This window comes from Prenolepis imparis, unplaced genomic scaffold (assembly GCF_030444845.1).
Source record: "Prenolepis imparis isolate NDT839.2.m4 unplaced genomic scaffold, iyPreImpa1.0 SCAF_12, whole genome shotgun sequence".
In the NCBI taxonomy this organism is placed as follows: domain Eukaryota; kingdom Metazoa; phylum Arthropoda; class Insecta; order Hymenoptera; family Formicidae; genus Prenolepis; species Prenolepis imparis.
The window spans coordinates 3,793,190-3,814,216 of NW_028141170.1; the positions used below are offsets into that span (position 1 = coordinate 3,793,190).

Consider the following 21,027-nt stretch of genomic DNA (forward strand, 5'->3'; position numbering starts at 1 on the left):
ATTACATGAAACCAGGTATATTCGTGACATACGGGACGTCTAGATATTCATGCGTCATAACTCAGAAATGTATCTGATAGTTTCATAAGTGTTTAACGCGAAAGAGATTTAACGTAAAATAAAAGTACACAAATTTTGTATATATGTAATACTAAAATAATTGAATAAAGAAAATATACAAATATTCTGATTTTGAAACAACAATCACGAAGGTATCTATATGAAATCTATATAAAATGCGTTAAAATTGTCTCATATGTCGATTACTTTTACAGCAGCCACCTGTCGTTCTCGTTTGCATTCTTTGTCCACGGAGAAAGTACTGTGTGCGCGAGTGTGGACGTTAGGCAGCATCCTGCGGTGCGACATCTTACAAAGACATGTCTACAACGTACCCAAACCTCTCAATCCGGTGTCAAGGGTAAGAAAGAAAGATCCATCAATCGTAGTGTTGGCATAATTAGATTGCTGATTCATCAGCGGCGTATTAACGTTTCTTCTTACTTTTTGTTCCACAGTGATCCTAGCCCCTTACGGATTGGCGGGCACATTGACGGGTCAAGTGAGCCGTATGGATAGTCAACTTCTTGAAGAATGGAAACACTTCTATCCGATCAGTACCGGCAGCAATCCGGAGACCGGGCTTCCGCCCCTCGTGGAGGTCCTCGTCGGTGGCGTGCGTATGCGTTATCCCTCTTGTTACGTCCTGGTTACGGATATGGATGATACGCCACCCGAAACTCCTCTCTCACCGCCGAGCAGTCCCGTCGCTTGCGAACGACCTCTCTTAACGCAACAAGAATTAAGCGCAGCTACCGAATTGCCAGAACGCGTGTGGGCAGAATGTACTTTGAGTTCGCCAGTGTCCGCTTCCAAAACAGAATCTTCCACGGAACCTGAAACCTGGACGTTTGTGGAACCGACGCAAAAGTCTTCCTGTACCTGTTCATGTTCGAAGTAAGTTACGTTTCTATATCTCGATTACGTGATCGCATTGTGTGAGAGACACTGTCTTTAAATTCCTACTCCTTAGATTTCGATTATATATATATATATCGTAAAAATTAATTGTTTACTATTTACACGTTAATACGATAATTATATTAGATTGTTTTAATTATTCTAAACAGTCGTAATGTAACACAATATAAAGCCAATTACGATTTTTTAAATAGTATATTGAAATACAATAGTAAACATTTAATTTTTGCTACATATATTGTATTAGTTGAATAATAGTAATATTTGCCATCATATAGTTTCTGTTTGCATGTTATAGCACAGAATAGAGAAATGTAGAATATCCAAATTGTTATAGATCAGATAGTAGTGTGTGATGGCTGTTGTAATGTGTGCATGAAAATTTAGTCTTTGAAGATGACTCAAATGCAATTATTCTTAGTGATCAGCTTGTTGATGCATTTATTATTATAAAGCTACACACACACGCATACACATGAGCCTGTTAAATTTCTCTCTTTATAATTTTGGAGCAAAAGCTCAGACACAAATAACATATTTGTCACATAATAACAGGATAAAAAATATTACGATACTATTATGTATTGCATTTGAGCTTCTATAAAAAAAAGACATATTGCTTAGAATCAAAAGTTATTGAGACACCAGTGTGATTACAATCAAGCTAGAGGATCCTGAAGTATTTAATTAAATGAAAAGATTAGCTGCAATTTCTAATCGATACATATACATATATTTTTCTACATGTTCTAATTAGGGGAGAGACTAGTTTAAGATGCCAGACTATAAAAATATAATTTTAGTTAACACTATTGTATTTCAACTTGTGGTTATTTGACTAATTTTTTTTAAAGAACCTCAAGAGCATCAATTACACGATTTCAAATAACAAGGACAATGTATTAAAAAGAAGTAAGAAATATACTTATCTCTTAACTTTCACTAAATACTTGTTCGGAGAAATTCTTTTTCATTTTATTCTGATATTTTAAAGTAATCTCTCCTACATATATGTTACTTTACTTTACGAAATTGATAATTGCTGCTTCAGGACTCTATAAAATGAAATGATAGAGAAGATGCGTTCGCAAAAAAAGAAACGAGATGTTAAGTACATCGGTTGCAGGTATACGACCCCCGGGGGTTGGAAGAGCCTGGCCTCCTCTCAGGTTCAGAGGGAGAGGGTAGATAAAGGTGGACGGAGGGTCGTACCGTTTCACCGACGCTCTACCACTCAGTGGGACGCTTGTCCCTCTGTCCCTGCTAATGCCCCCAGGTGGGTAATTTCTGGGTCCCGAGATACAAAGAGAGAGGGAGAGAGAGAGAATCATCTTCGTAATTTCTTCTCTTATGTTAGTCACTGCAATAACGCCAGTTTTACATATGATCATAATAATGGTCCCCCATAACTTCACACGCAGATTCATCGCTTTCGAAACCACCATATAAATTCGTTCAAATAACTCGATGCACGATATAATAACGCATTAATCAGATTTCATCAATCACTGTTCTGCAAAGGTGTAAAGCATGCGTCTTAACTGCGATCGAGTCGCGTTAAGAAAGACGAATGGCAGACTAATATTTGCACACTTGAGACGATAAAGACTATGCAAATCTCGTCTCACAAGTATTTAAAACTCTTTTCACTGGGTAAATGGGATCTCATAATATTATATTAATATCTTATGAATTCTAAAAGGTAAAAGGCTCTATTAATTTTTTACGTATATTCTAATGCGATGTATATTTAGTGAGTACAGATATGTATTTGACGTACCAATGAATAGATATATAACAAATTTATACAAATATATTTCCTTAACAAATTATTTTATATAAACTTATTATTATTATTTATGTATTATTTTCCTAAAAGTTAAAATAAGGGAAACCTTTACATAATACGAATTTTTACATGTAATTTGTCGACTTAAAAATATTTTCATGCGCATGATTCGGTAGTAACAGATTGTATCTAAGCTTTACATATGATTGGTAGTACATTCCAACATACATTTCTCTTTCATTCGATTATTTAGTTTGCTTGTATTATACATATAGTAAATTGTGTTTGCTTTGCATGTCACTATTGTGCTCATGATATTTCTAGCATTTCACTTTAGGTTTTGTTTTGGTCCATCTGTAACATATATCTGTAACAAGCTTCCATCCATACTCATGCACGTTTTAAATTTCAATAGGCGCAGAATATATTTCTTCTTAAATGAGATTTATCCCTTTACATTATTATGCTACTAAAATCATTAATTCCAAAAAATGATATATTAAAAAATTAATAAAAATCTTCAATAACTAATTTAAGAAATAACTTCAAGTATTTAATTTATCATTTTAACTTTAAAGTAATCGCAATATAAGGAAGACTGATATAAACGATATGTATCATAAACACATAATTTATATATTTAAGACAAATTTGAAATATTTTGGATAATTTAATTCTCTCTCTTTTTGAGAAATATTAACTTGTTTCTGATGTGTCATTTTAGTCTTCCTTTTTATCCTCGGATATGCCGCTTTTAGTACTTTCTCTCATTCATACGACACGAGTACTAACTTGGTTTTTGCAATTATAAGATGAGAATCATGAAACATATTCATATGTATTCAATCTGTTTAAAAATCGAATAGGTCGGTACTAAGTAGAACGGAAGCACCTAGTACACCACCGGGCGGTCCTCCTTCGTATTCGCGTGGACCACCAACGGGAGGAGATTGTCTACCGGTACCGTCGGTTGGCTCACCAGGTTCCCCGGCACCGTCGCCCCTCCTGACTCCGCACTCTGAGCCGGCGTCGGTTCCGCCCGCGGAACCCACGATGCCGACTCTCAGTCCGCAACCGCCACCCAGTCACACAAACACTGCCCCACCCCTGACCCCATCGCAAGGGCCCAAGTCCATTTCTTCCGCGTGCAACAACCAGGTGCACAGTCCATCGGTTCCCGGACCGATATTGAAACGACCGGTCTTGGCGTCCAGGGAATACGAGGGTGCCCTCTTGGACGATGAGCAACCCTTGTCCTGGCTCTACGATTACTCGCTTCAGGAGGCATGGCTGAATCACCCCGTGAAGCGTTTCAAGCCCACGAACATCACCAGCCCCCCGACCAATCGAAGCAACGTTCTATACCCACCGACAAACTCTCAAACGCTCCAATCTCAAGCACCTAAACTGGAAATTAAGCAAGAACCTGTCGCAGTTGTAAGTGATAGTATATAGAACAAAAATTGGAACAAATCGAATTTAAATATATCTAAAGAGATAGTCTGTTTTACCTTAATTTCGTCTATTGTGCTTTATAAAATTTATAGATATTAACAAACATTATATTTTGTATTGTATTAATATTATATTAACAAATATATTTTGCAATGTCAGGCTGAATGTATCGGTAGAAGAACTGATCCATACGAATTTGATGCAACGGGTGAAGAAAATGGCACAAATGTCGATGGTCTCAGACGACAGAGGGACGATCCGTCTAAACCAGGGTCTCTTTTTACCAGCGAGGGTCTTCAACCATCCTATAAAGATTTAGATCAAATATTTGACAATTCTGACGCTGATACTTCCAGTGACGAAACGGTAATTTCGCATTTACTTGCATTATTGGAAATAGTAGAATTAATATATCCTGCACTATAACGACAAACAAAAATATATAACGACAAATAAAAATGATGGTGGATATAGTACGTTTTTTTATGTTTACAGAATTTGAATCAGTTACAAATACAAACGCCGCCGGGTTCGAATAAATCCGGTGGGTTGCACGAAGAAACGAGAATAGACGGTACGAACAAGAACAATCGAGGAGTTACGGTTCTACGACCGGAAGAGCTTTCCAAGATGTTTCCTACTCCACCTTCTTTAGAGCATAATCCAGTCGCCTCGCCTTGCCAGCTGAGCGATCCTCTCATAGACCAAACTGAACTGCTGATGCCCACGCGTCCGCTCAGACACTTGCCCGACATTTATCCTAACATGGGCTCTCCACAGGAGGAGCCGATCGAAGATTGGTCATACGTGTTCAAGCCGGCAGCTATCTGCAAGATGGTCGGTTCTTCCAAGTACGCACCCCTCACGAATCTGCCTAGCCAATCTCTGCCATCCATCACACTGCCATCGCACTGCGTGTACAGACCTTCCTGGCAGTGCAATCCTGCTTCCACCAATCAGGCGGACAAATCTCTTCCACCGACCAGACCTGGATCTGTACAGCAGCAACAGCAACAGCAGCAGCAACAACAACAGCAGCAGCAGCAGCAGCAACAACAACAGCAGCAGCAGCAGCAACAACAGCAGCAGCAGCAGCAGGCGTGTCCTTCAAGTCCAGCGCCACCCTACCGTTCGGCCACTCTTCCCGGTAGGCCGCCACCGCCGCCGTACGATCAACCGAGTCCGGCTACCTCCACCACTTCCTCATATCTTAACAAAAATCTCAACAGCATCGAAGCGGATACACCGGGACCTGCTCGCGCGCCCGAATCTAATTCCCTTATAGTGAATATTCTCCTAGGCGACACGGCGCTCAACATCTTTCGCGATCACAATTTCGATAGTTGCAGTCTGTGCGTTTGCAACGCCGGACCCAAGGTAGTGGGCAATATCAAGGGCGCTGACGCGGGCATTTATCTCAGCAATTCATGGGCGGGCTCTGCGCTTTTCCAGGACGACGATCCGATTAGATGCAGTTGTGGTTTCAGCGCCGTGGTGAATCGCCGACTCGCGCATCGGGCGGGTTTGTTCTACGAGGACGAGATGGAGATCACAGGCGTCGCCGAAGATCCGGCGGAGAAGAAGAAGGGCTCACTCGCCGCGGCCGCGTGTCGGGACACGAAAACAACTCTGGACGGCCTCGACGTAATATCGCCCAACGTTCTCGAATTATTGCGCGAACAATGCCTGGTTGTTCAGAGTTCGGCCAGCAGTCTGTACCGAGCGGCTAGGATATGCGCCACCACGAAGAGCTACCCAACGCTAACGCCGACGGTCAACACCCTAGAATTCAACGATGGTAACGAGGTTTGCGTCGCGGCACTCGATCAGGGCAAGCTTGATGGAGCGCACAACGAGAGGGTCGTGCGCGTGAACGGTGTGCACCGATGGGTGTTCCTCAGAGCACGCGGTCCCCAGTGCAGCGGCGACATCGTGCGGATGATGAGAGCGCTGCAGCCGCTGCTCCAGGACGCGGTACAGAAGAAATGTACGACCCGCATGTGGGAGGCACCTTACACCGTCGCCGGACCGCTTACATGGCGACAGTTTCATCGTTTAGCCGGGCGCGGCACCGACGATCGCTGCGAGCCGCAACCGATACCCGCTCTAGTCGTCGGATACGATCGTGATTGGCTATCGTTGTCGCCGTACGCGATCTGCTTCTGGGAAAAGTTGTCCTTGGAACCGTTTGCCGGGCCCAGAGACGTCGCCTATGTGGTCGTCGCACCCGACAGCGACTGTATCGTTAATAGAGTCAAGTCATTCTTCCGAGAACTATCCTGTACATATGAGGTAAGTGTGCGAGTACATTATTTATCTTGCATAAATAATATTGATTTAACGCAACGTGGCAAACCACTCTTGATGAATATCCAAGTTGTATTTATTTTTGTCTGCTTTAAATGATATTTTCGTTGGATCTTTCGTTTAATCTTTTCTGTAATAAGGAAGTATTAAGATTTTTTTTATTTATCACAGATTTGCCGATTAGGAAGGCACACGCCAATTTCGAAACAGCTGCGTGACGGAATCATACGCGTAGGCAAATCAACCGCGCAGAAACTCGCAAAGCAACCAATGGATGAGTGGTTCAAGTTTTTGGGAGAGAATCACCTAGGCGAATTATTGAGGCTGTACGCTCAAGTGTGCAATCATCGGCTAGCCCCATATCTGACGCAGATTATACAAGACCGTAGTTTGTTAGATCCCGGTGATTCGTCCAAGCAGCAACAGCAACAACAATCTACTATTCCTGTTTCCGATACTATGCCAGCTACACCCGACGTATTAACGACGATCAAACCCGAATCTGTCGGTACGTTTCATCGTTAGATCGTACTTTGACGAGATAAGCTTATTATGCATCAGATCGATCATTTAACCCTTCTGTCAATGCATAATTTTTTACCTTTTTATTAATCTGAGGTATTTGTTCATCGACAGAAGAGTTAACAAGAATAACCCATTGTCTTTTGTAGAAGGAGAGAATCCGCGAAGCGAGACTCCTTCCTCAACAAGCACAGCGACAAATCAGATCACAACTAATACAACCGGTAATACAACACCGACTTCGCAAACCACAAGCACCACCACGCCGATTACTACGACTACAGGCCCGGACGAGGAGGAGATCGAGCCTCCGGCCATCGTTGTCTATTTTGTCGAACCTTTCTCCTTAGGTGGCACCGAGGATCCCGATCGACGACGACTCGCCATTTTAGCTCTACTCAGAGCTTACTCATCTGCGATCAATAGCATGCCTGAGAATATGAGATCGAATATTCATGTCCAGGTAATAACCGATAGTTAAATGCAGAATTTTAATGATGAGGAATCAATGACTTGTTCATTTTTGGTCCATATTATGAGAGTTTTAAACGTGAGAGAGTTCAGTTCTATGCATAAATTATACATATTTCAAAATATATATTATCAATAGGAACCCTAAATAAATGTGTACATTTTAAAGAATAGATAAAATGATTACAATTCTTTCCATTATTTTCACACAATATATAATTAAAAAAGTATAAATTATTATTACGTTTATATATTTCAAACGCGCAAATTTATACATTCTAAGAATGTAATTGAAATTATATTTAAATGTTACGATAAAATTTATTCAATGATTTAATTATTGATTAGCTTAAAGGAATTGCGACTTTCCTGAAAATTTTAACAAAAATTTAACATTTTATCAGCTCTTTCAGAATGCGATATCGCAAACCTACTTATGCGACTGTGATCAATTTGCTTTTCAGATAATATCCTTGGAAAGCATAATGGAATTGGGACGAGCTCGAGAGAGGCGAAAGATTCAAGACGAAATGCGAGCTTTGGCGTTGAATGTCTTCCTGCAAGGGCGTCGATTGTTGAATCATAATTCTACAGTAAAAAGTCTTACTGGTTTTGGTACTGCCGCCGCTGCGGATATCTTCCTCAAGAGTAAAGACGTAAGCTTCATTGCTCGATCGCGACATGGTTGAGAAGATAATCCGCATTTCTGTTCATGCGCCGCGATAATAATGATAGTAGCGTAAAATTAAAGACCATGATATATAAATCGCGTTTTCAGTCATTTAGTAATACTCTTAACTATACATCAGGATCGGAACAAGGCACCTTACCGGCTCTACGCACCGGCCTTCGTGTTGGCACCGCTGCGGGCGAAGAGCGAAGCTCCCGAATCATTCGGCATGGCGAGGCCCGAAGAGTGCGCGGTGCTCTATCTCAGCTACTGTTTGAGCGAGGATCAGTCTTGGCTATTGGCGGCCGCGACCGACGACAGGGGTGAAATTTTCGAGACCGCTACCATTAACATTGACATACCCAATAGAAAGAGAAGAAAGCGAGCTTCAGCTAGGCGCATCGGCCTTCAAAAACTTATGGACTTTATATTAAGCGTAATGTCCCAGGGCGTAAGTAACAAATTTAAAATACAATTAAAGCTAATGATACCAGGATGCCTATCTATTTACCGCTACTCTTATTATTCCAAATATACGGATATATACAAGAGTCTTCTCGATGTTAAAAATACATTTTCTTTCGTATTTATTTCGTAACCTCTGTTGCTTTTTTTGTATTAATTATATTTTCTTATGTCAGGTGCAACCATGGAGATTGGTCGTAGGTCGAGTTGGACGTATTGGACATGGCGAATTAAAAGGATGGAGTTGGTTACTTTCTAGAAAAGCACTTTTAAAAGCCTCGAAGCATCTGAAAGAGATATGCGGACAATGTAGTCTCTTGTATCCTTCAGCGGCACCTTGCGTACTCAGCGCATGCTTAGTTTCGCTCGAACCGGACTCTACTCTCAGATTGATGGCTGATCAATTCACTCCCGATGAGAGATTCAGTCAGGCATCTGTAAACTGCCAATTATCCACACCACAAGATGTTACGTGCACTCATATACTTGTTTTCCCTACATCCGCTACCACCCAGGTAAAGAAGTTTAATTATATACTGCTTACATCATACAGTGTGTTTATTATAAAATGTTTTCGTTAAGAATATTTGTTTTGAACTACAAAATCTTTGGCTAATAATTCAATTAATATTTCTTGTATAAAAATATCGCGCGAAACAATTGAAAATAGATGACTTTTTGAAAACCAAGTTTCAGAGGATGAAATAAGTGATAAAAATATCATTTAATTTCTAATAAATTAGATACAATTGTAATTTAAAACTAAATTACCAAAATATATATATATATATATATATATATATATATATATTTTTTTTTTATACAATCAAGTTAAACCTTATTTGTTATTGTTTCAGTCATCGCAGACAGCATTTCAAGAACAACATAACGTACCGGAATTAGGAGACGACGAATTATTCTCCGCTCTAAACGACGATATGCCAGAGGGAATGGAAGGAATGGGAGATTTCAACGATATATTCAATGTATGGCCTGAATCGGGTGCAGGCGGTGGACAAAGTCCGAATGGAAGTCCGCATCGTCCCGAAGGATCACCACACGGAGGGGACGGTGGAGGATCGGGTTTAGGCAATCACGATGGACCTGGAAGTCCCTTTCCGTGTAGTAATACGCCAAGAGTAAGTCTAAGAGAAAAAGGACATCAAACTTTAAAATTTGAGTCTTGGGATTATGTATATTAGCAATGAAATATTTATTAAACTTATTCATAATTTCTTTTGTATTAGTATTTAGATAAAAAATTTTTAAAAATATACAGGAAAGAATTTATTTAAAATATCAATAATTATAGTTTATAATATCAATAATAAGTTTAAAAAACGAATAATTTGTTGAAGATTTCTTTCCTTTGATCAAATCTGTTATTATATCGATGTGCAATCGTTTGGTCATCTGCAGATAGCGATAGCCGAACAGACGGAAGAAGTCGGCACACTTCTGCAACAACCACTCGCTCTCGGCTATTTAGTATCGACTGCGCCAACGGGACGAATGCCACCGTGGTTCTGGGCAGCTTGTCCTCATCTTGAAAATGTCTGTCCGGTATTTCTGAAGAACGCGTTACATCTGCACAGTCCCGCGATACAACAGAACAGCGATGATCTACTTCAGCAACAAAGCGCACCCACTGCTCATCCGTTAGACTCGCAATACACCACCGACGTGCTTAGGTTTGTATTACATGTGTAACACATGTACATTGTTGGAGGAGCTCAATTGAATTGTTAATAATTGTTGCAATTTCTCGCGATTGACAGGTACGTGTTGGAAGGATATAACGCGCTGTCGTGGCTCGCGTTGGATGCAAACACCAAGGACCGATTATCCTGCTTACCTGTGCACGTGCAGGCGCTCATGCATCTCTACCATGCGACGGCAGCTCTCGTCTGACCCACACCCTCTCCCGTTGTAGTGCAGTATGTGCACCTCTCTCACGCACTCCTTATTATACCGTCACTCGGGGCTTTACGAGAGCAACTGATTTCCTATGCCCTTTTACCTATACCTATACTACGTTAGTTAGGTATTTAGAGAGAAAGAGATTGTGTCTAGGTACAGAGTACGATCCTTCTCGACCATATGTAAAGAGAACCGAGAATCTTTTTTACTCGGAAAATTATAATTAACACGACACACATATATACACACAAGATAACACGAAATGAATGCTGTAATGGTTGAAAAAAATTTTTAAACCCGATGGGAACGAAATACAACGCGCGTGCACGCGACTCTCTTTACCATTTTTCTATTATATAACAGGCGAAATAGATTGTACTTTGTGTTTATGATCGTATCTCGTATTTCATAAGAGAAATGCGCATTCAGTACGACTATTGCCAATGAAAACTTGAATGACAGAAACGAACGTATTACAGAAAAATGAGAATGCAAGTGATGAGTGATATTGTGAGAAAGGAAGATGGGACAGGAGAGAGAATGGGAATGAAAGAGAGAGAACGAGAGAAAGTATGAAAGAGGGAGAGAAAGAGAGAAAGAAATTGAAAGAGAGTGCATAATAAGAAAATGATTTTCGATTGCCTCTCTATCGATAGATAGTTGAATTACAAATCAGAATCTCTAGAAAAATTACGTAACCAAAAGTTTTTAATTGTAAATTAAATTTTGTACAAAGATTTTATTATTAATGACGATGAAGTAATATAAATGATATTACGTTGTTTTTTAATTTTATATAGATGATATAAAAAAAAAGGAAAAGGTGGACTTCTTTTTTATAAGCGATGCCTCGTATAAGCCCCCGATGTGAGATAAGTATGATGATTATAATATTATATTATGCTCGCGCGGTTACTGGGTCGCTGTTATCATGTTTCCTGGACCCGTTAGCGCAATTTTTCGATGCTGTTTGACAAATTTTATTCGGATTAGGTGACCTCTATATATTATACATACATTATAGTGTAAAATATTGTTTTTAAATAATTTATGAAGTGAGACATCGCCGAGATTAGATAATTGAGAATGAAAGAGGGAGATAACGCGAGAGTGAGAGGAGAGCGAGCGAGAGAATGAGAAAGCGAGAACGAGCCAATTATGTAGTGATTGTTTTTTCCTCCAATTTAACTCTGAATGAAAAAAAGAAAAGACATGGGGAGAGAGAGAGAGAGAGAGAGAGAGAAAAAAAAATGTGGGGCGCGTCTGAGTGGAGCCACGGTGGCCAATTGCGTCAGTCGCATAGTACAAATATGACTTGTACATAGAATCCCTAACTCCCTAATTAATTCATTAATTTACTCACACACCCACACTCACTCTGTATCTATAGTATTTATTACTGGGTAGTACGTCATTATTGGGATTATTATTATTATTATTAAAATTATTATTACCATTATTATATTAATATTACGAAATACAGTTTTATGTGTATATATATATAATTATATACGTGATTTTTTTTGTATTTGCGGCGCCCGAAAAACTTACGTTGCAAGCACAATAGAAATTTGTAAAACGACAAAATTTTTCCCTCCATGAACAAGAAAAACATAAAGCGTGCATAATTAGACTGGAAATTTTTCATATCTCGCATGATGCGAGATTACTCGTATCACTAGGCTTTCCGGCCTATATGTACTCATACTTTTGAATTCTCATATATCTATGATATATATATATATATATATATATATATATATATATATATATATATAATTTAACATGAGATGCGCTTATGACCATGAAATTATTATATCTTATAAATTTAAAGATGTTATAAAAATGTTATAAGAAATACGACAAAATTATGATTTCCCTGAAGTGTATCTATTGTGCTTGCAATATATATTTCCTCCTCCTTTCACTATATCATTATATCTATTATGGCTTTATAATATTCCCGATTCTCTAACATAGATACGTATATAAAGAGTTCATTTATCTAAGAAGTACGAGATATCACACTTTTTTCCTCTGAGAACATATTACACTCGTATCGTTGGCTCGAATGGACTAGTATCGTGTATAAAACAAAGAATCAGAATCTTACTATCTATTTACGACAATGTACGGACTAGTATTCGGTCAACGTTAGCGGTCGATCCGCAGATGGTTTTTCCAGGCCGTGATTGATACCGTACGGCCTCAAGTGGTAAATCAGATACTCGAGAACGTACATCATGTTCGGCGACACGTAGTGAAATGAAACCGCGCTGTCCGAACAGCAGTTCAAGCCATCCTTGGTATCGTAATAGATATACTTCCAATACCAGAAACTCTTGTCCACGTGATTGGGTATCAAGTGGTGCTCCGGCACAAATGGAAAGAATCTACCCCGTCCGTGAGGATCTCTAGTATCCATCGCTCGTACGCCGATCTTTTCAAGACATTTTCCCATCTCCACGTCCTCCGCGCCACCATTATCCGGTCGGCACTTGGTTTTATCGGGTAAGCCCATCTCCACGAATTTACGTAAACCTTCCTTACTAAGTACGTATCCTGCACCACCGCTCATATAGCCTTGCTTCACGAAAGGCTTAAATCTGCAGCCAAAATATAGTGACGAATTTGGATTGTAAGATGATAACATGTATCGCAGATTTTCCACTACTACATATCTGCAACAGACAGATTTAAAAATTAATTTGCAATTGCATACACATGTATCATAGTACATACTAACTTCTTTAATCTTTATCTCGAGATTGTGTGGGTCAAAATGTAATATGCGCATATAAGTAGATAGATGCACAGTAGCTCTCTCCTCTCTCTCTCTCTCTCTCTTTCTTAAACTTTTTGCTTCCTCTCTTTTTCTGTCTCTTTAGTTCATTAATGTATTTAAAATATGAATGTGTGAAAATCTCAATGAAAATTATAAAGAAATATGTTGTAATATATTTTAAAGTTATGAAATCTTTATATAATTTTCCTTTTTTTTTCTAATTTATTTTTTTCAGCATACATTCTATTATTAATATTTGATTATTAATATCAAAGATGCCAATAAAGAATTGTTATTGTACATTTGTGATTATAAATTATAAAGATAAAATTTACATGCATGCATATACATATCTCGCGTGTGCAAACAACACTTACGTGTCATCGTCGGCTTTCATGAACCAATCCACTTTGTCTTTGTACTTTTCATAAGCGTATTTAAACGCTTCTTTGGTTTTCGCCCACAGATTATCTCTACCTTCCTTTACTGGCAGAACTACAGTAGGTAAGCTAGCGTCTGAAAATAAACGACATATACTGTATAAACTTCTTGCTTGTGTGTATTACAACTTTTTTGTCTACAATTTTCTAAAATGTTATACCTTCCGCAGAACTCATGAATAAAAGTATGTTACAGCGTTTTCCCCACGTCGCTTTCACATGACGAGCCTTACTCTGATGATTCTTTGGACCAGTCATAATCCAACAAAGGACACGCACTTTCTTCGCCATATCCTGAGCTATCCTATCTTCTCCTTTATGAAAATCTTCATCTTCACCATGAAATTTTACTTCTGTTTCAGGACCAATCTATTGGATCGTCAAAGATAATCAAGAATTCAATATATAAAAGTGATAATTATATGAAATATTAAATTTTATTTTTTCACACAAGATGTTTCTACAGTTAAAAAAAATTTTTTAACATTTTTCCTCATTTAGTTTTTTAACAATTTTTAAAAATTAATATAAATATAATGGCATATATCAATTTTCACAAGAAATTTGAATATCTATAGAACTAAAAAGATTAAAGATTTGGAAGAAATTATAAATAAAACAAACAGGTTTCCTAATATATTAAATATAAAAAATTTTAAATAGGAAGTGAGTTAATAATAATCAAACGAGAAAGTAGTGCAATATTAATTATGTAGAAAAAAAGTTTTCCTTAATTACAAGTATCGCCAAAAGTGTATATGATGCTTTTTTTTAATTTTGTAAATTAATATGATTATTAAAATATGTGAAAATTTATATTTGTCATATTGGAAAAATCAAATTTTCAACAAAGTATGTCATGTAATAAATTAATTTTTTACTAAATGATTTCATATTAAGTAACTCATAACAAATTCTTAAAAGTTCTATTTAAAATTAAAATACGAAATATAATATTTTGTATGCATAAATACACTAACCTCTGACTCCAGTTCCGAATAATGATGAGGATCTCTAGAAAGTCCAGAATTACCCGGCATCCACCTGAAAATGTGTGGTACATCTCTTGTGGATGTAATAAGCAGACATGCCGATAAAAAGCCAAAAGCCATTCCAGCAGCGAGTGTCAGTATAAAACGCCGTCCACTTCGACCACCTATATATAAAATTGAGAGATTGTAAACTATAAAACTATAAATTATAATATTTTTATATTGGATGCATATATTTATAAATTAATATAATCATAAATAGATTTGTCCATTGTCAATATTTCTGAATATCTCTCATGCTCAAATATTCTAAAATTTAAGTTTTAGAATATGAATATGAAGGAAACTAATAAATTTGTGGAACTATCATATTTTACTTTTAATATAATTTCATTAAATATTTACATGCATTGTAAATTGTGTTCTCTTCAAAAAAATTCTCTTTTGTTATTTAGGCAAGAATAATGTGTGAATAAGTCTATCTATGTATATTATTATAAAAGTTGCTTTATTTATAAGAAATTTGCTCGAATTTCCACATTTGTAATTCAAATATACGGCATTTGTTATGTACAATGTTTGTATTTTATATTATAAATAATTTATGAACGCACTAGGATGTGTGCAAACTAATTTTGCAATATAATATAAATAAAATACAATGCCTGGTTCCTATTTTGACTTTTAAATAAAATTGAACGTTTTATCATGAGATAGGGGAACAAACTCGAATATAAATTTATTTACAAATAATTAAATAGACATCTTACCATCAAAACTGGGAAGTCGCTGCTGCACCATGATATATGATATAAATTGCAATTTAACTCAATGATGCTACAAATACTTCAGTATGAATTATGGTCTCCTTCGCATCCATTTTACTTGTAAAAATGCATATTTTATTACTGCTCCCTAAAATATTAAAAGCATACAATTAGTATTAGTCATTAATTTGATAAAAGTCTTGCCTTAACTATTTTTGTGGAATGCAACAAATATCGAAAATATTTTAGATAAAATATTTACATTATCTTTATCTATTAATATCAATGTTTTATGATTATCTATAAGAGTCATAAAGACAAAAAATTATACTATTAATTATACTATTAACTATTATGTCTATATATTGATAATGCATTGTACCAATTATGCTATTAATGTATTATTAATTCCATTTAACATTCTTTTAAACTGCAGTTTATTGCTCCATATAACAGTATTAGTTGTATCAAGTGGCGAATTCAATATCATACAGCTTCTTCATGAAATTTATAAGATAAATTTATTCAATATTTTATAATTCATATTCATATATACGTACTTAACAAATGGAATGTTCTGATAAGATAATACACTCTTCAAGGCCATGTTTTAAGCTCATATATTATATAAGCTTGTTCATCACAAAAAATAAATAATCTTTGTAGTACACATCTTCCTTGTCTCGTTCTATCTTTAATCGAGAGAAACTGGTAAATAATACCAATAAGTCTTTATTATCTAATTTCCTGCAAACTCTTTGATTCAGAGATCTGAAACAAAAACATTGAAGGCATGAGAAGTATATCGTTAAATAGATAGCCTAATAAAAAGCGATAAAGCCACTTGAAGATAACATTAGTTCAATGTACAATAGCAATATACAAAATTAATTTTTATATTTTTTAAATATATATATAAACTACTCACAAATCACTTTTAACATGACATTTGTCATCTTGCTCTTTATGCTATTGCGTCTTTACTGCTAGCACTGTCCGCACCATCTGAACTATTTGCATATACTGCTGACATATATGAAATATTATCTCCAAGTGGGCAAGCAATTTATTACAAAGAAAGACTTTGACATGCACAAGTAGAACTATCAATAAGAAAACCTGCAAATATCTAACAATAAGAAAATCATTGCATAACGTGTAGCTGACTGTTATGCAATGCAGTTATTATCTGTTGATGAAATATACAAAATAATAAAATGAATATATTTCATGCAAAAGGTTCATCATCAAGTGCATACATAAGATAACTCATGTATATATCATAAGATAGCTCATACTATTAATATTACATTTACTTGGAAAAAGTATATAAAAAATATGTATTAATGACAAAAATCAAGTTACGCAGGAAGAAGCAAGATAATGAAACGAAATTATTCTGCGATAGTAATCACTCGCTCTAATCTTATCTATCACTATCTACAAATTGTTCTTGTTAAAAATTATATAACTGATATATAATTAACATTCTGTGAGTTTTGAGTTAGAAAATAAATAACGTTTTCAGTCATAATAAGTATAATATTTGTGTTTACATAAATGTGCACCCAACTTTGCATCCTGGACAATTTCATTCGCCAGAGAGCTGCGTATGTTATTTTAATCACGGTCTTTGATTTTAATAATACCAGGTTTGCTTATCGCGTGAGAATCACGCGCGATTAATCGGAGAACTTAATATATATACTTTGGATGCATATCCGGCATGTGCAATCTCCTTCTACAATAAAATCTTCTACGAAGCGTACGTGCATTATGACACCGTATTCAATCGTGTTTACTCGATCAAATGTGCCGGATGCGTTGAAATTGAGTATCATCAGGACGGAGATCAATTACAGATTAAGAAATTAACATATGCGATTCGCAGATGCTGGCTGCATTTATTCGCGCAAGTAGAATTTCAACGCCCAACATTTTTTCTCCATCAGCGAATGCATAAACAAAACACACAAAGGCACTCTGGCGTGCATTCCATGCATTCGATAGATAAGGATCGGCGATGCACCAAGATTTATATGTGTGTGTGTGTGTGTGTGTGTATACGTACGAGTCCGAAGGTATCCGATTATTCCGATTATTCCGATTACCGAGGCCGACGTCTCCATCCCGACTCGCGACTCGCTGCTAATATGCAAGCGATAACAGGCCGTATCGCTCGTTCGGGAGAGGAAGCGTCCGAGAAGGAAGTGGCGATACGGCGTCCCAAATGATGCTTGTGTGCGTGTCGTATCGCGCGGCGTGACGCGACGCGCAATCTCTTCATTATAGACGGAGATTATACACCTTTGTCAGTATCCATATTCCTCTCCTTCGTCGCCCGGATCTGCGATTGTTATTATTGCATATCCTGCGCCTCTCGCGGCTTCGCTAATACACCGTTATTTTCCACAGGTCGGGGTAATTATACGTCACGCACGTACGTACGTCAACACCGTCGAGCGACGCGGTGATCGATGACAGGGAGTAGCTAGCTGCTGTGCGCTCACGTGCGACTCGCGTGTACAGGACCTGTCAAAAGCGAATGTACATGTGTGAAAATAATCAAAGATTGACGGAAGAGTCTCGCTGTACTATGGTGTGACTAAACACGATGACAGCCAATTATTATTTCGCGATTGTCGGCCACGCCGACAATCCGTTGTTCGAAATAGAATTCAATAATGCTGGAAAGAGAGAGGACGCGAAGGTTAGTTTACATTGGAAATTTATGCTAAAAGACGATTTTCATTTACCTTGATTTTTGTTTTTTCTTCTTCAGAAAGAGGATCATTCGCACTTAAATCAGTTCATCGCTCATGCGGCGCTCGATCTTGTGGACGAGCATACGTGGAAAACGACCAACATGCATCTGAAGGTCGTGGATAAGTTTAATCAATGGTTCGTCAGCGCTTTCGTGACAGCGACTCACATCCGATTTGTCATGGTGCACGATAGCAAGAACGAGGATGGGATTAAAAATTTCTTCAACGAAATGTACGAAACATATATAAAGGTGATTATCGCTTCTACGATATTGGAGACTTATTCAGTTCCGTTTAATGATTATGCATATATTCTGCGATAGTAGACTATTCTAAGATTAATTAGTGTACGTTTCTTTTTGTTTCAGTACTCTATGAATCCATTCTATAAGTTAAATACTCCTATTAAGTCTGTGGGATTTGAGAAAAAGGCACAGTTGTATGGCAGAAAATATTTATCTTCATAAACAGCGATTGATGTTGAAAACAAGTTTTATAAAAAGGTGTTTATAACTTATTCTTCATCGTATCTCTCTCTCTCTCTCTCTTATTTAAAAAATTTTATATATTACAAAATATATATTATCGATAGGTGTCCTAAGTAAATATGTACATTTTAAAGAATGTATCATTAAATAGATAAAATGATTACAATTCTTTCCATTATTTTCACACAATATATATATATAATTAAAAAAGTATAAATTATAATTGCGTTTATATATTTCAATTATATACAATGAGTATGCAATTACATTGTATAATTATTGAGAAAGAGAATAACAAAATAATTTTATATTTTTAAGCACATAAGTTTGACAATAATTTATATGAAACCTTAATACTATACATTTTCTATTCCAGTTCTAGATCTTGTATCTGAAATATAAAAAATATATATATATATTTGCAAATCGGAACAAGTGTTAAATACAATAAAATATATATATATATGTATGTATTATTTTCATTATACCTCTTGTACTTTTTGCATTTCTTGAGTCAACAAATTATCTAAGATCTCCTGGAAACGTTGCCTCAGTTTGACATTTTCAATATTAGCTATTTCAATCTCTTGCTGTTGTCTTCTTTGCCGTAGTTGCGCCAATTCCGCGTGAAGAGTAGCAAGACGTGCATCTAGAGTTTTTTTCAGGCAAATAAAAGTTGAAGATTTATATTGTTTTCATAGACGCAAGTAATTAAAAGTACTTATTTAAAATTACCTTTGGATACGGATACTGGTAAGTCTGCGAAATTATCTGGAATAATATATTCCTCGTGAAATTGCGCCAATTTTGTAACTTTTGTCGAAGTAGGGTCATCCTGTTGCTTCTCGGTTTCCACATCGCCATTGTTATCGTTTTGAAACATTTCTTTACTAAATTCGGTAACTAATCCGCTACTCGTCGTCGCATTATTACTTGATCTTTCAGAATATGCAGCTTGCATAGAATTTGAATCTGAAACTCTACTATCCGCCGTAAGGTGACTATTCTCATCTAATTCCATCACATTTATGTTTGGCTCTTCATCATCGTCTTCGCTATCGCTCACAGGTTCACCAAATATGTCATGTTCAGCTGGAATATAAATTGTTAAGTAAAAAACCAATTTCTATATTTTTTATAAATAATGTCTAAACCATCACTTACCAACATCCAGACTCTGAGATGTATTTCCATTAATATTTTCCCGTTTAGTTTTAACTGTGCCAGATGACGATACTTTACTAGGTTTTGACTGATCTTCATCCTCACATATTACTTCCCACTTAACATTAACAGCATCATTGTCCTCTCGCAATAAACGTTTGACTTCCTTCTCGATCTCGGGTGCTTCCACATATTTCTTCTTCAAAGTTTTTCTAAATCTTCTGCGTCTTACATTTTTAGAGGGCGGTGTTATCCCGTGAGGCCAAAGAAATTTTTTATCGACCTTATTTGGATCTTTCTTCTTCTGCTTAACGGGAGATTCTTCATCTGTTGCGGTGTGATCGTCCTCTTCTTTACATATCAGAAGCTGTAGGATATCATAGAAAAAATATTATAAAATACAATATAAAACGTTTTACTTTCATATTACACTGTAATATTCTTTCAGCTTACCTGGCATATATCGGCAGTTTTATAAAAGCTTTTGTTATCAATTGTTTTTAAAGATTCTACTATTGTCGGTAAATCCACAACCTAAACAAAAATTTTAGTATATGAATAAATCTATATTCATGCACAAATTATATTTTAATGATTTCAATCGAATAATACATTATAATAATATTAACCTTAGTATGGAGGAGCCAGTGGTCAAACCTGACTTCACCGTAACGCATATCATTTTCTAATTTTATCATCAACCTGTCTTTTAAAGGTAAACTGCTACGTAATGTTTCTCTTAGTACTCGAGAGGGTTCCTAAAAAAAAAAATAAGCAATTGATTATTTAACATCCTTAATTTTCAATTATCTACATGAAGTACAAAAAGTAGGTTATATTAAATATACCGGTGGCAGTCGCAAAACAAATTGACTCTCCAGTTCAACTTGCGGTTCATTGCGACTTTTGTAGTCGATATTTGGATGACGATTCATTTTCTTCGAATTTCTCACAATTTACGAAACGATAAGTCTTAAATCTTGCACCTGTCACATCCCAAGTCTCACGAGCAGAATCAGCAGGATGAAAATATTTTCTATAGACAT

The 21,027-nt window shown here is 36.6% G+C and overlaps 4 protein-coding genes across 9 annotated transcripts in view; 2 read left to right on the forward strand and 2 right to left on the reverse strand.

Moving 5' to 3' along the window:
• The window catches only part of Skd (mediator complex subunit skuld), a 29,740-nt gene extending 17,923 nt beyond the window's left edge, over positions 1-11,817 (forward strand). Inside the window, exons 4-17 of one of the 2 annotated variants that reach the window (XM_083052243.1) lie at positions 276-421; positions 519-957; positions 2,108-2,257; positions 3,637-4,207; positions 4,385-4,591; positions 4,721-6,517; positions 6,704-7,040; positions 7,204-7,517; positions 7,990-8,181; positions 8,335-8,646; positions 8,837-9,175; positions 9,518-9,799; positions 10,080-10,351; positions 10,439-11,817. In XM_083052243.1, coding sequence (XP_082908369.1) covers positions 276-421; positions 519-957; positions 2,108-2,257; positions 3,637-4,207; positions 4,385-4,591; positions 4,721-6,517; positions 6,704-7,040; positions 7,204-7,517; positions 7,990-8,181; positions 8,335-8,646; positions 8,837-9,175; positions 9,518-9,799; positions 10,080-10,351; positions 10,439-10,571 — 5,491 coding nt within the window. In that variant the 3' untranslated portion in view covers positions 10,572-11,817. The remainder of the gene's footprint in view (positions 1-275; positions 422-518; positions 958-2,107; positions 2,258-3,636; positions 4,208-4,384; positions 4,592-4,720; positions 6,518-6,703; positions 7,041-7,203; positions 7,518-7,989; positions 8,182-8,334; positions 8,647-8,836; positions 9,176-9,517; positions 9,800-10,079; positions 10,352-10,438) is intronic. The other variant, XM_083052244.1, reaches the window with a different exon arrangement.
• Positions 11,818-11,951: 134 nt separating this feature from the next.
• C1galta (Glycoprotein-N-acetylgalactosamine 3-beta-galactosyltransferase 1) lies at positions 11,952-17,770 on the reverse strand. Of its 4 annotated transcripts, none has more exons than XM_083052260.1 (8): positions 17,636-17,767; positions 16,493-16,587; positions 16,125-16,335; positions 15,568-15,712; positions 14,786-14,961; positions 13,967-14,174; positions 13,743-13,881; positions 11,952-13,261 (listed from the first exon to the last, which is right to left on the reverse strand). In XM_083052260.1, exons 4-8 carry the CDS (start codon positions 15,596-15,598, stop codon positions 12,718-12,720), a joined length of 1,098 nt encoding a protein of 365 aa, XP_082908386.1. In that variant the 5' UTR covers positions 15,599-15,712; positions 16,125-16,335; positions 16,493-16,587; positions 17,636-17,767; the 3' UTR covers positions 11,952-12,717. The 4 variants fall into 4 exon arrangements, with proteins under 4 accessions (XP_082908386.1, XP_082908385.1, XP_082908387.1 ...); XM_083052259.1 differs by having other exon boundaries at positions 16,493-16,683; positions 17,636-17,764; XM_083052261.1 differs by lacking the exon at positions 16,493-16,587 and having other exon boundaries at positions 17,636-17,770.
• A 363-nt stretch (positions 17,771-18,133) lies between these two features.
• Trs20 (trafficking protein particle complex subunit 2) lies at positions 18,134-19,271 on the forward strand. Of its 2 annotated transcripts, XM_083052273.1 has the most exons (4): positions 18,134-18,274; positions 18,347-18,580; positions 18,698-18,832; positions 19,194-19,271. In XM_083052273.1, exons 1-3 carry the CDS (start codon positions 18,179-18,181, stop codon positions 18,794-18,796), a joined length of 429 nt encoding a protein of 142 aa, XP_082908399.1. In that variant the 5' UTR covers positions 18,134-18,178; the 3' UTR covers positions 18,797-18,832; positions 19,194-19,271. The 2 variants fall into 2 exon arrangements, with proteins under 2 accessions (XP_082908399.1, XP_082908398.1); XM_083052272.1 differs by lacking the exon at positions 19,194-19,271 and having other exon boundaries at positions 18,698-18,936.
• On the reverse strand, positions 19,034-21,021 carry Taf7 (TATA-box binding protein associated factor 7). Its single transcript, XM_083052257.1, has 7 exons — positions 20,830-21,021; positions 20,611-20,739; positions 20,435-20,515; positions 19,982-20,348; positions 19,553-19,909; positions 19,306-19,466; positions 19,034-19,208 (listed from the first exon to the last, which is right to left on the reverse strand). Exons 1-7 carry the CDS (start codon positions 20,914-20,916, stop codon positions 19,185-19,187), a joined length of 1,206 nt encoding a protein of 401 aa, XP_082908383.1. The 5' UTR covers positions 20,917-21,021; the 3' UTR covers positions 19,034-19,184.
• Positions 21,022-21,027: the final 6 nt, after the last annotated feature.